Source organism: Rosa rugosa, chromosome 1 (genome assembly GCF_958449725.1).
Source record: "Rosa rugosa chromosome 1, drRosRugo1.1, whole genome shotgun sequence".
In the NCBI taxonomy this organism is placed as follows: Eukaryota; Viridiplantae; Streptophyta; class Magnoliopsida; order Rosales; family Rosaceae; genus Rosa; species Rosa rugosa.
The window spans coordinates 56,814,240-56,826,838 of record NC_084820.1 but is presented as its reverse complement, the minus strand read 5'-3'; the positions used below and the strand labels follow the sequence as shown (position 1 = coordinate 56,826,838).

At 36.5% G+C, this 12,599-nt stretch overlaps 1 protein-coding gene across 1 annotated transcript; it reads left to right on the top strand.

Annotated features, from left to right (window-relative positions):
* Nucleotides 1-6,861: 6,861 nt before the first annotated feature.
* Nucleotides 6,862-9,428, top strand: LOC133742467 (beta-amyrin 28-monooxygenase-like). Its single transcript, XM_062170140.1, has 3 exons — nt 6,862-7,899; nt 8,163-8,350; nt 8,949-9,428. The coding sequence occupies exons 1-3, from the start codon at nt 6,867-6,869 to the stop codon at nt 9,258-9,260; spliced, it is 1,533 nt and encodes a 510-aa protein (XP_062026124.1). The 5' UTR covers nt 6,862-6,866; the 3' UTR covers nt 9,261-9,428.
* The last annotated feature ends 3,171 nt before the right edge of the window (nt 9,429-12,599 follow it).

Sequence of the window (12,599 nt, the reverse complement as noted above, 5' to 3'; positions counted from 1 at the left end):
ATAAGTACATTAATTGTCTAAAATCTAAATATGTAATGATATCTAAATACATAACCAATTATTAAATAATTAAGTAGTCATTGGATAACATTAATCTTCATCTTCTCCATCCAAATTTGAATTTATTATTAATTTTTTGTCTTTTTGTTGCATTCTTGTTGTTAATTCGTTATTCAATTCACAAAACCATTAGTGTTAACTTTGATTATTAAAATCTTTGCAATACCCTTTGTGAACATCAAATGTAAAAATAGAAAACACGGAAAAAAAAAATTAATATCTTCTTCATTGCGCATAGTTGTTAACTTACTAATCTTTTGACACAAATTGAGATAGACAAGAGAAGTTTTAAATACACACCCCTAATTACTTAATACACCACCCATTTAATTTCTCATTCTAATAATTTACTAAATACACAACCCAAAGTACCTAAAATATCCTTAATCTCAAAAATCATGAAATTTCCTACTTTTTTACTATATTAAGGTTACTATTTAATATGATTAGTATATTCTAGTATATTGACATTTTGTAAATGACCATATTGATTACTTGTGTTAGTTATTGAGAAATCCATAAAGATCTATTATTGTTCCCTTTAAATAGATGCATAGAAATAGGTTTTGTGTTATTTGAGCTCTCATCCACCAAACACCATGTTAATCAAGTATAAAATTATGAGTTGAACATTCAACCAAAACTATATCAGTAGTTTCTCCACAGTAGCGGAACTAAAAAGTTGTCATCAGAGGGGCCAAACAAATTAATAATTACAAAGTTTTTTCACCTATGATGTTTTATATTAGAAAATAAATTGATTAATCATAACTCTTAAAACAAAAAAGAAAATTAACTAAAAACTGGGAGTAAAGAGATATGTTTTAAAAACATTTAATGTCATTGATTTTGAAATTCTAAATATTTTTTTGAAAGGGGGCTGGTGCGGCTGCCCTCAACCCTTGATTAATGAAATTGCAGAGGGGGACATAGAGTCTAAACCCCTTATTACAATAAGCATAAAGAGAACATCTTGAAATAATACCAAGACTCTCCACAAAATCCATGTATTAGAGTGCACGAATGACAACTTCATTTGCTTTGATATAACGGTGACATACCGGAAATATGACTCTACCACGAAGAAGCATCATTACAAATAACGGTGATAAATATTATGGTTTCTAACCTCATTTAATTACAATTTATTTAGGAAAAAATTAAATTAGATAGTTTCTAACTTTATTCTTGTATTAAATTGGGAGGCCATATATAGAAATTTATTGTGTTTATCTAACTATTTATATATAAATAGAATAATATATAGGAAAATATGACTATTTTTTTCTTCTTCTAATGCATAGATGTTTGTTTTGGTCATTTAACCTACCTACAAAATCTAATTTGAAATATAAAATAATAGGGATGTGTATTAAGTGATTAGGGATGTGTATTTAAAATTTCTCAATAGACAAACATTGAAACTGAAAGAAAAAAAAATGTAAATCAGATTATGATTTTATCAGAAATCTTTAATATATTTTAATTTTTATTGATACAAATTAAATGAGAGATTTCGTTAAAAAAAAAATTTAATTGGATATGTCATATAAGGATATTTCTGGAAAGAGAAATGGGTTAGATAAGTAAATTTAATAATTGAAATTCAAACGTACGTAGGGTGAACAAAGAAAATAGTAGGGTGTCAATAACCGCACCCTAATTAAAAGAGTTGAAGGCTAAATTAGGTATACAAAATTTGAACAGATGATATTAATTACACTCGGTGGTTCGTTAAGGAAGGTTTGCTGATGTGAATTGGTGTAGATTGAAAATAAAATATATCTGTTTTTCCTAATACATTACTAGAGAATTGGATTTATATCTAATTTTCTCAAGTCATTTCCTTTTCCTCTGTTTCTCTTTCTACTCTCTCTCTCTCTCTCACTGCAGTGAGTAGCAGCGCCTCTCAAAAACTAGGGAGAAAAACGTTTCGATTTTCCAAGAGGTTTTTGTTCTTGTATTTCTTTAGGGAGAATATCACAAATGGTCACTCAACTTTTACCTATTTGACACTTTAATCACTCAACTTTAACTCTGTTATTCACTTTAGTTACTTCTTTAATTTTTTTCATTAAAAAAAATTATTTGCCACAATATTAATGATATTTTCGTCCAACCAATTGTGAAAAATTGAGAAATATGTATTAGAATGATTGGGAGAAGTAATCAAAATGAGATAAAATACCCTTTGGGTAACTAAAGTGATTGACAGTGTAATAGTTGAGTGACCAAAGTGATATATTTGAAACTTAAGTGACCAAAGTGTCAAATGAGTCATAGTTGAGTGACTATTTGTGGAATTCTCCCATTTCTTTATTTGACTCATGCATGCATCCATTCGTTTTTCCTTGGTTAATTTTCTAGTATCCAGATGAAATTGAAGTCAATAGATTATCAAAATGCATCTTGATGTTCATAGATTGTTTGTGTTACTGGTTATAGTGCTAGAGAAAACAAGGAACCCAGTTCCATAATCTTCAATTTGTGGGTTAGTATTTGTGTGCATCCAAGACTACTCACAAGAACACCAAAAGAGCCTGAATTTAGCAATTAAATTCTCCTATTTCTTATTACTTGGTTGGAATTTATGTTTGACATACATTTCCCCTCTGCATCTTGGCTTCAATGGTCGAATATCTTTGGGTTGTGTTTTGATGCTTGTGTGGGATTTTTAGCATGTTTGTTGCTGTTTTGGACTTGGGCATTTATAGTCTTTGGAAAAATTGCTCTTTTACTTCCGAGTACCCTACCTGGAATCAGAAGATCGAAGAACATCCACAAACTCTGGTGATCATTATGCTAGTTCACAAGTATCTACCATCTATCCTTTGAGAAATTGCAAGAATTTGAGAAACTGATAGAATGAACTAAATGATTGAGGTGTTAGTGACCTAAAGGAGTATGTTAAAGATGTTGCAGGTCTTGTGCATATTACTGGGAAACTGATTGAAGTTGCTGGGTTTTGTTTTTCCATTGGTTTTCTTTTTGCTAGATTAGCAGGGTTTTTCTTTGTTCCAACCATTATGCTTGGTACCCAAGCAGGGACGTAGCCACGACCAGGGCTACTTGGGCTACAGCCCAAGGGAAAATTTGGGCCAAAATCTGCCAAGTATGGGTATAGCCCAATATATATATATATATATATATATATATATATACTGAAGCTTTGTGGGCTGTAGGTCGACTCTCAGACTCTCCCCTTCTCCCCCTATGGCGCTGTCCCCATTTGCTTCCGCCTTCCAGTTCCAGCCTTCCAGGTTCGATTAGCGAGTCCCGGCAGTCCGCCGAGCCACCTCCACCGCTCCACGCCTGAGCCACCTCCTTCGCCACCGAGCCACCTCCACGGCTCCACTACGAGTCTGCGACTCCTTCAATCCCAGAATCCCAGGTATTGGATTTTTGGTTGATTGATTGTCATTGCTGTAGTGGGAATGGGTTGTTGAATGTTTGATAATTGATTGTCATTGCTGATGGGTTGATAATTGGGAATGGCCGAATGGGTTGATAATTGGTAATGGTTTGGAATAGGTTGTTGATCAAGTATGGATATTTGATAATTGATTGTCAATTTGTCATTGCTGATGATGTTGATAACTGGGAATGGCCGAATGGGTTGTCGGTAAGCTTTTTTATTTATTTTTATTTTTATTTTTTTAAAATGGTGTTTTATAACACCAAGTCATCAACTAGTTTTAAATTTGGGCTTGTTTAGTTGTCAATCTCAGTTCAAAATATTCGTGGGTCTACTCAGGTGCTCAGTGCAATACTGATGCCCCGTAGGGCTGTCCGTAAGCTTAGTTGATAGTATTGCCGTATTCGTGGGTCTAATTGAAAAAGACTTTGCCGATAGTATCGATAATGATTCAGTGATTGCTAAATTTGAAGTTAGTGGGCCTCGGAGTTTAATTTACGGGGTTTTGGTTTTATGTCCACCCCCCCCCCCCAATTGTATGTTTTGAATAATAAAGGCGTGAGGATAAGCCTCCCACTGAGTTCCAAACCTCAAAAAAAAAAAAAAAAAGTTCTTTGCAAAATTTTTGTATGTATAAAATTAGCCCAACCCTCTTGTCATTCCTGGCTACGTCCCTGTACCCAAGCCAATGGTTGATGGGTGATGTTAAAGGTATAATAGGTATTATGTAGGTGTGGTTATTTTAGAATAGTATAAAAGTCTTCACTGTGTACTTTCATGATCAATTCAGAAAAAATGTAGCCCTTCATGTTCTCTCTCTTCTTCGTCTTTCTTCTTCCCACTTTCTCAATTTCGCTATTAGCTTTCACGAATGACTTAAAATTGGGTTTGTTTGTGACCTTCTCTCTATTACCTACTAAATTGATTGGGTAGGTGCGCCCGACCGCCAAACCTTATACTATTCAAGACTAGATGTGGCTTTTTATACAAGAAGACCAAAAGGCTGTTTTTTAGGATCCAACCGGCCTACTGCTTTTTATAAAAGTTGCAAGATGACAAAAGGCTGCTCTTTGGTATCCAATCAGCCTACTGTTGCATATGATCTATGCTTAAGTTAATGGGAAAATGGTACGTACGGTACCCGAACTTTTCCTCCTCCTTATAACTTTTGGTACCTAAACTTCAAAAAATATCACTACGGTATCTAAGGTTCTTTGCCCGACCGAGGATTGATACATATGGCCGTTATCTCGGTTACGGAACTTGCCAGCTGGCAATTTTAATCATAAAATGACAAGTTTACCCTTTATTCTTTTTTTATTTTGTTTTTTCCTTATTATTTTTTTTTTGTGAACATTTTTTCCTCACTTCTTCTTGTTTTTTTTTTTTTTTTTTTTTTTTGTCTGGTTAATTATCAAACAGTTCACCTTAGTTCTCTCTCTCTCTCTCTCTCTGTGTTCTTCTTTCTTCCTCTTTCCAGATCAAAGATCCAAGATGCAATTTTGAGAAACAAAAACAACCCAGAACTGAAATCAATCAAAACCCAGAAACCAAAACACACCACCACATTTCTATTAAATCAATACACAGAAACAAAAGTAATCGCCGTTCCAATTTCATAAAATTTCCAGAAAATCAAATCTAAAAGTCTTTGAATTTTTGTTCTATCTCTCTGCATATGATCATCGTGAGCTGCTGCTTTGCTTAGAGTCGAATCATCTGAATCACCAGTTTGATCTGAATCCTCACATATGCCGACAGAAATCCCATTCTCCTTTTTCTTCTCCGGCTCTTCCTCATCGACCGACATCATAAACCGGCAAACCGGGCAAATCCCATGAACCTTCAACCACTTCTCAACACAATCGCCATGAAGCTATGCAAGTTATTCCTTGACGGCTTGACACAGACCCCTTGATGGCACCTCCGATCTCCTCTCCGACGTAACAACCAGAAGACCAAAAGGAGTGGCATGTGGGAAGGCCCTCCTAGATACACGACACACTTTCCCGGCCTCCACTCATCGCCCTGCCCATACCAGAGAACCCCAAATTGGGTTCTGCATCACAAGTTCCATCAAATCATTTTAACCCAAGTCTGGTTTCGGTGAAGGTCCTAAAGGAAGAAGAAGAGAACGATTTTTATTATTATTATTATTATTGCAGAGAAAGGGAAAATATATTTGGTAAAAAAAAAGAAAAAAAGATTTAGACATGAAGGGACGAAAATACCTTCAAAAATTGACAGCTGGCAAGTTCCGTAACGGAGGTAACGACCATATGTACCAATCCTCGGTCGGGCAAAGAACCTCAGGTACCGTAGTGATATTTTTTGAAATTTAGGTACCAAAAGTTATAAGGAGGAAAAGTTCGGGTACCGTACGGACCATTTTCCCTAAGTTAATTGGTTGCCGACAACTTTGTATTTGTATTTCAACTAGGCACGTATAATATATGCAACTTGAAACGTATAAATCAACCAGAATTTCAAGAGAAAGTCTTGCGTAGGGCGTGTGTAAAGGACACGTGGTAGGGCTGTCCAATCAGATTCTTAGCAGGGGGTGTTTTGGGTATTTTACTTTAAAAATCAGGGGCAGTTTCGGAATACATGTAAAGTTTGGTGGGTTTTGATTGGCCAGCCGCACGGCCACATGGTGCGGCTGCCGTATGTAAGAATTTTTCGAATTTCCATCAGTGGTTGGCTCCAGAAGCCATATGTACACTTGAATTTATCGATCTATTACAGTATTACGCACATGGATCCCAATCAGCCTACTGTTGCATATGCTCTATGCTTAAGTTAATTGGTTGCCCGACAACTTTGTATTTGTATTTCAACTAGGCACGTATTACATATGCAACTTAAAACGTATAAATTAACTAGAATTTCCATCAGTGGTTGGCTCCAGAAGCCATATGTACTTGGATTTATCTATTACAGTATTACGTACATGGATCCAAGTTAGTTTTTTTTTTTACTTTGTCAAGGGGAACCCAAAGGCTTCCTAGGCCCAAGATAAACCCCTTCGGCGCATGTGAAATGCTCCAACTGTGCATTGCAGCACAGTGTCTGGCCACTTTGACAGCTTCGGGATTCGAACCTAGGTTGGGGAGCACACCTAACTAGGCAAGAACCACTAGGCCACTTGCAGTGGTTATGGATCCAAATTAGTTGTTAATGGTTGGTGCGCTCCATAATTAAAGGAATGAGTTTAAGCCTAGCCTCGGCGCAAGAACCTTACGCATGGAGTACGTTATGGGATTAAAATTGTTCGGTACATGTGTACAGTTTTCTTATCATTAATTATGACTATTCCCAAAAACTGCATATATAAAACAAGTAGCCTGCACCGCAAAATTATAGAGATAGATCTCAGAGTTTTAAGATGGAAATGGAGATGCTTATCCTTTCTGTGCTAGTTCTCTTTGTTTCTCTCTACTATCTTTTTCATATGTTGAATAGAAATGCTAGCAAAAATGAAGTTCATCATCATCATCAGCTTCAGATCCCACCAGGAAGCTCAGGTTGGCCCATCATCGGCGAAGGCCTTGCTTTTTTGATGACAGCCAAAAGGGGTGTCCCCGAGAAGTTCATAGGAGAGAGGAGGATCAAGTACTCATCATCACATTCCAAAAGCAGCAGCAGCTGCAAGGTGTTCACCACATCGTTGCTGCGTGAATCCGTGGCGGTGCTGTGTACTGCCGCTGGAAACAAGTTCCTGTTTTCAAACGAAAACAAACTCGTCCACTCATGGTGGCCTAATAACATCTACACCATCTTTGCCGGCGCCGACAAACCAGAAACCCACGAGGAGTCCATTCGACTCCGCAAAGTTCTGACTCCATTTTTCAGCCCCAATTGTCTCCAAAAGTACGTAGGAATCATGGATGCCTTCACCAAACGTCATATGGACGTGTTTTGGTCGGATAAAAAACAAGTCCAAGTTCTGGCCCTAACAAAGATGCACACCTTCACATTGGTGTGTAAAATCTTCTTAAACGTGGAGGATCCAGCAGTGATTGCCAAACTAGAGGAGCCAATTCAGCATATTGCAGCAGGCTTCATTTCGTTGCCGATAAATCTGCCTGGCACAGCATTCAACCGAGCCATTCGAGCATCCAAGCAAGTCAGGAAGGACCTTGAAGAAATGGTTGAGCAGAGGAGAATCGATCTAGATCGATATCGACAGACGGCCACGGCAGCAGATCTAGATGAGAGTAATAATATTAATCAAGATTTGATGTCTAAATTGCTAATGGACACATATAGCGACGGCCGACAGATGAAGGAAACTGACATCGCCGACATCGCCAACAAGTTAAATGGTCTACTCATTGCTGCTTATGATAATGTATTCATCACCTTGTGTTCTTTCGTCATGTATCTATCCGAGCTTCCTACAATTTATGATGCCGTCCTTGAAGGTACCTACATATATATCAAAGCATAATAATTATCTATCATATATATGTATTATATGTCTGTACTTTTACAACATTAGATTCTTAACTATCTATCTCCCTGATTAGATTATATCGAGTACTGGTTCAATTCGATATATAATTAAGTACTTGCATGCTGGCCCGGCTGACGCGCCACAAGCAAGTGACCATTCTCATACTTGGGTAATCTGTTAACTGATTAATTAAAGTGATACTAAAAAGTAGAAATGAATTTCTTTTGTCAGAGCAAATGAAGATAGCAGATTCAAAAGCAGAAGGAGAGTTGCTCAACTGGGGGGACATACAAAAAATGAAATATACATGGAACGTCGCATCTGAAGTGTTGAGATTGGAGCCGCCAAATCCTGGAACTTTTAGAGAGGCCATGACCGACTTTGTCTATGAAGGATATCTGATTCCTAAAGGAATGAAGGTTTGCACATGTGTACAAATATATACATTCATAATAGGGAGATCGAATATCACAAATGATCATTTAACTTTTACTTGTTCAACACTTTGATCACTCACTTTTTAAATATATCACTTTGGTCACTCAACTTTAACTCTTGTGTTCACTTTAGTCATTTTGTTAATTTTTCCGTTAAAAAAAATTGCCACAATTTCAAGAATATTTCGTCCAACCAGTCCTGGAAAATTGAGAAGTTTAAATTAGATTGACTAAAAGTGAGATTTTGATGAAATTACCCTCTAAAAAATGCATATTTACAAAAATATTATCTATTTAACTGAGATTTTGACGGAGTATTTAGCAAAGTGACTAAACTGATTTATATGTAGAGTAATAGTTGTGTAACCAAAGTGATATATTTGAAAATTCGGTGACCAAAGCGTCGAATGAGTCATAGTTGAGTGATCATTTGTGATATTCTCCCTTCATAATTAATAATAATATGTATGTGTGTGTTGGTTTCTCTAGCCATGTTTAATTTTTTTTTTTTTTTTTGGTTTTTGAAAAGGCCATGTTTAAAAATCTAGATACTCATGAAATGAACTATTTGTGCATGCAGTTATACTGGAGCGTCTTCTCGACACATAAAAACCCAGAGTACTTCCCAGATCCAAAAAAGTTTGACCCATCAAGGTTCGAAGGGGGAGGACCAGCTCCTTTTTCGTACGTCCCATTTGGAGGAGGACCTCGGATGTGCCCCGGAAGAGAATATGCTCGCTTTACGATTTTAGTTTTCATGCATAACTTGGTCACCAGATTTAGGTGGGAGAAGGTTTTTCCTAACGAGAAAATGGTGACGACCCCGTTTCTTCTTCCTACCAAAGGACTTCCAGTTCGCCTTTATCCTCATTCATCAACATCATCACTGTGAGCCAAACGGACGACAACCTGAACTCACACACTGCCACTATGTATGCACACCAAGTTATCTATATTAAGTGGTTGGTTTAATACAAATAGCTAGCTACTTCAACTAGTTTGTGATATTTATGTATATGAAGGGGATTAAGATGTACAAGACCCTTATTCCTTCGACATGGAATCGATTTGAATAATTTTGATGGATATGGCATAATGAATGCATATTACAAGGGAAAGTGGTCCGTATAGCACCTGACGTACGTTTCATCCATTTTAAACTTTCGTACCTCAAGTTTGAAAAACTTCAGTACTGTACCTGAGGTTCTAATTAACCCCGACCGGATATTCGTACCTGGAACCGTTGGCGACGTTACAGAGATTGCCAACTGGCAGATTTTGATCATAAAATGACTAATTTACCCCTTGTTTTCTTAATTCTTCTTCTGTATATAAAAAAAAAAAAGCAAAAGATTTTCTTTTTTCCTTTTTTTTTTTTTTTTTAACAAAAGAAGAATTTTGATAATCAATCCCCTTGTTTCCGTACTCCACATGAAGACATCTGAAGATGAAAGTATACCTAAAAAGAATCACAAAACCACAACCCTTTCAACATCAAAATCACCATTCGCAAAAACCAACACCAATTGATATATGCATCCAAAACCCAAAACCCGACAGCGTCTTCACCTTTCGATGTCCCTCTCCAGGTCTAAAGAGCAACCTAGCACACAAAATCTTATCTAGGCGAATCTTCATTTCTGCACCTAGCTTCTGGGTTTGTTAATAGAGAAAATTTTTCAAACAGTACCCGAACTAAGGCTGACTCCTAACTTCAGTACCCGACTATGCAAAACTATCACTTTGGTACCCCAAGTTTGAAGCCCGACCCAAGAACGGTACACGCCATTCATGTCGGCGTTAAGAGCCCAGCCACGTGGCATATTTTGAGGGGTAATTCGGTCCAACTTTTTTTTTTTTACTTAATTAAAAAAAAAATTATGAAATCAATTTTTTTTTCTTTCTCCCTTCTGTTCTTCTCTTCAAGGATAGAGACTCTCTCTCTCCCCCTCCCTCTGTTCTTCTTTGTTCTTTACTTCACTATCTCTCTCTCTCTCCCCCCCCCTCCCCCTCCCCTCTGTTCTTCTTTGTTCGATCTTTACTTCTCTCTCTCTCTCTCCCTCCCCCTCCCCTCTGTTCTTCTTTGTTCTTTACTTCACTCTCCCCCCCCCCCCCCTCCCTCTCCCCTTGGCCTTGGGTCTGAGAGTAAAGTACAGTAGGAAAAGAAGAATAGAAGAGAGAGAAAGGGAATGAAAAGAGAAAAGGGGATCTGCAAAAGATAAGGGAAGAAGAAGAAGGGATCTGCAAAATAAGGTTTGGGTAACGAAATGACCCAAATACCCATCCAAATTTAGCATGTGGATTGTTAGTTAACACCGTCATGGACGACGTGTATGAATGTTGGGTCGGGCTTCAAACTTGGGGTACCAAAGTGATAGTTTTGCATAGTCGGGTACTGAAGTTAGGAGTCAGCCTAAGTTCGGGTACTGTTTGAAAAAATTTCTCTTGTTAATAAGGCTCTTGAATTCCTTTCCAAAAAAAAAAAAAAAGCTTTTGAATTTTATAAGGGTGCAGCTATTGCCACTCTACTAATTATTTTCTTCACTCTACAAGTTTTTGATTTATTGAAATACTAAAATACCCCAATATAAAATTACAGTAAAGGAAAATATCTTATTAAGAAATTCTACAAAATACGTACTTAAACTTCATTCTTAATTTTCATTTATTGTTAAACCCTAACGCTTTCTTAGCATTCATCTTCTTTAATCGTTTTTGTGTTATGCTAGTAACTTTTATGCCTCAGAATATATCTTATTAACGCTAACTTGGAGCTTAAAAATGAGATAATCGCATTTTTGTTTTCATGTTTCTTCGTTTATGATAGTAGAATTGAAAATTACACATGGGCATTGTCCCTTCACTATCACTCTCACTCTGAAATTAATCACTTGCTGGCGAATTGACCCACCCTTTTCATTTTTAAGCTCGGTATTTTGTAACGTTTATTGATGATTGCACTCGCATGACATGGGTGTCATTATTGAAGAATAAGAGTGATGTATTTGGAATGTTTACCGAATTTCACAAAATGGTGGCAACTCAATATCAACAATCCATCAGAGTGTTTCAGTCTGACAATGGTGGAGAGTTTGTGAATGGCCCTATGATTGAGTTTTGCTGGTCACGTGGAATTCGTCATCAAACCTCAAATTCTTATACTAGAATTTTTGCCTTAGACATCGGCCAGAAACCGATGTTAAAAAAAAAACCATCCGATGTCTTAGTGGGTGATGTTAAAGATCACGAACAACCAGACATCGGTCAAAAACCGATGTCCAGTTCAAAAATAGACATCAAATAAGCTTATGGAACCGATGTAAAACCGTTATTATGATGACATATTAGTGTGTTTAGATATTGTTAAACCTTCATATTTTGACATTTAATGCTTAAAGAAGTATATGTCCAATAGCAGAAGTATTCAGTTTAACATCGTTACTCAAATTAGAAACGATGTTTTATATAGTGTCAGACATCGGATTCTTTTCATTTTGCCTGCGGTTTGTGAGGTTTACGCATATTTTCCATATATCTCACTATTTAAGATTCAATCTACATTCCTTAATATTGTATGAACGATGTGCAATATTATAATAAACATCGTTTCCTTTAATGAAGTGATGTCCATTTTACTATATTACATCAGGTTTTAGGTTAACAACGATGTCCATATTAATAGTAGACATCGTTTCCCAAATTGTAAATCGATGTCCATTTTGATTCTAGACATCGTTTCCCAAATTGTAAATCGATGTCCATATTGATGCTATACATCGTTTTCCAAATTGTAAATCGATGTCCATATTAATGTTATGCATCGTTTTCCAAATTGTAAATCGATGTCCATATTGATACCAGACATCGTTCCTTGTAGTTTACATCGACGTCCATTAGTTTTTTTTAACATCGCTTCTTGAATATGGGCATTGCATTAATTCAAGCAATCTGATTATACACAATCTTAAAGCATCAGCCAGTGAACATATTTTGGACATACAAACCAGGCCAAAATCGAATCAACACATCTTATTTCCTTAAGTACATCATAAATTGAGTAAAACTACAACCTTTCTTGAAACATCAAGTATCCAGATTGCTTCATAATATATACTAGGTAATACCTCCCGCGCGATGCCGCGGGTGAGTTTGCTTGCTAAGCTTTATACATTTGTTGTACAAATATTTACATAACAGCCATTTGCAAGCACTGACCTTATTGATAGGGTAT

Excerpts from the sequence above, each read along its gene's own strand:
- LOC133742467 (XM_062170140.1), top strand. The coding sequence starts at position 6,867 with ATGGAGATGCTTATCCTTTCTGTGCTAGTTCTCTTTGTTTCTCTCTAC. Across the intron at positions 7,900-8,162 it reads TTATGATGCCGTCCTTGAAG|AGCAAATGAAGATAGCAGAT; the intron begins GTACCTACATAT and ends TTCTTTTGTCAG. Across the intron at positions 8,351-8,948 it reads TGATTCCTAAAGGAATGAAG|TTATACTGGAGCGTCTTCTC; the intron begins GTTTGCACATGT and ends TTGTGCATGCAG.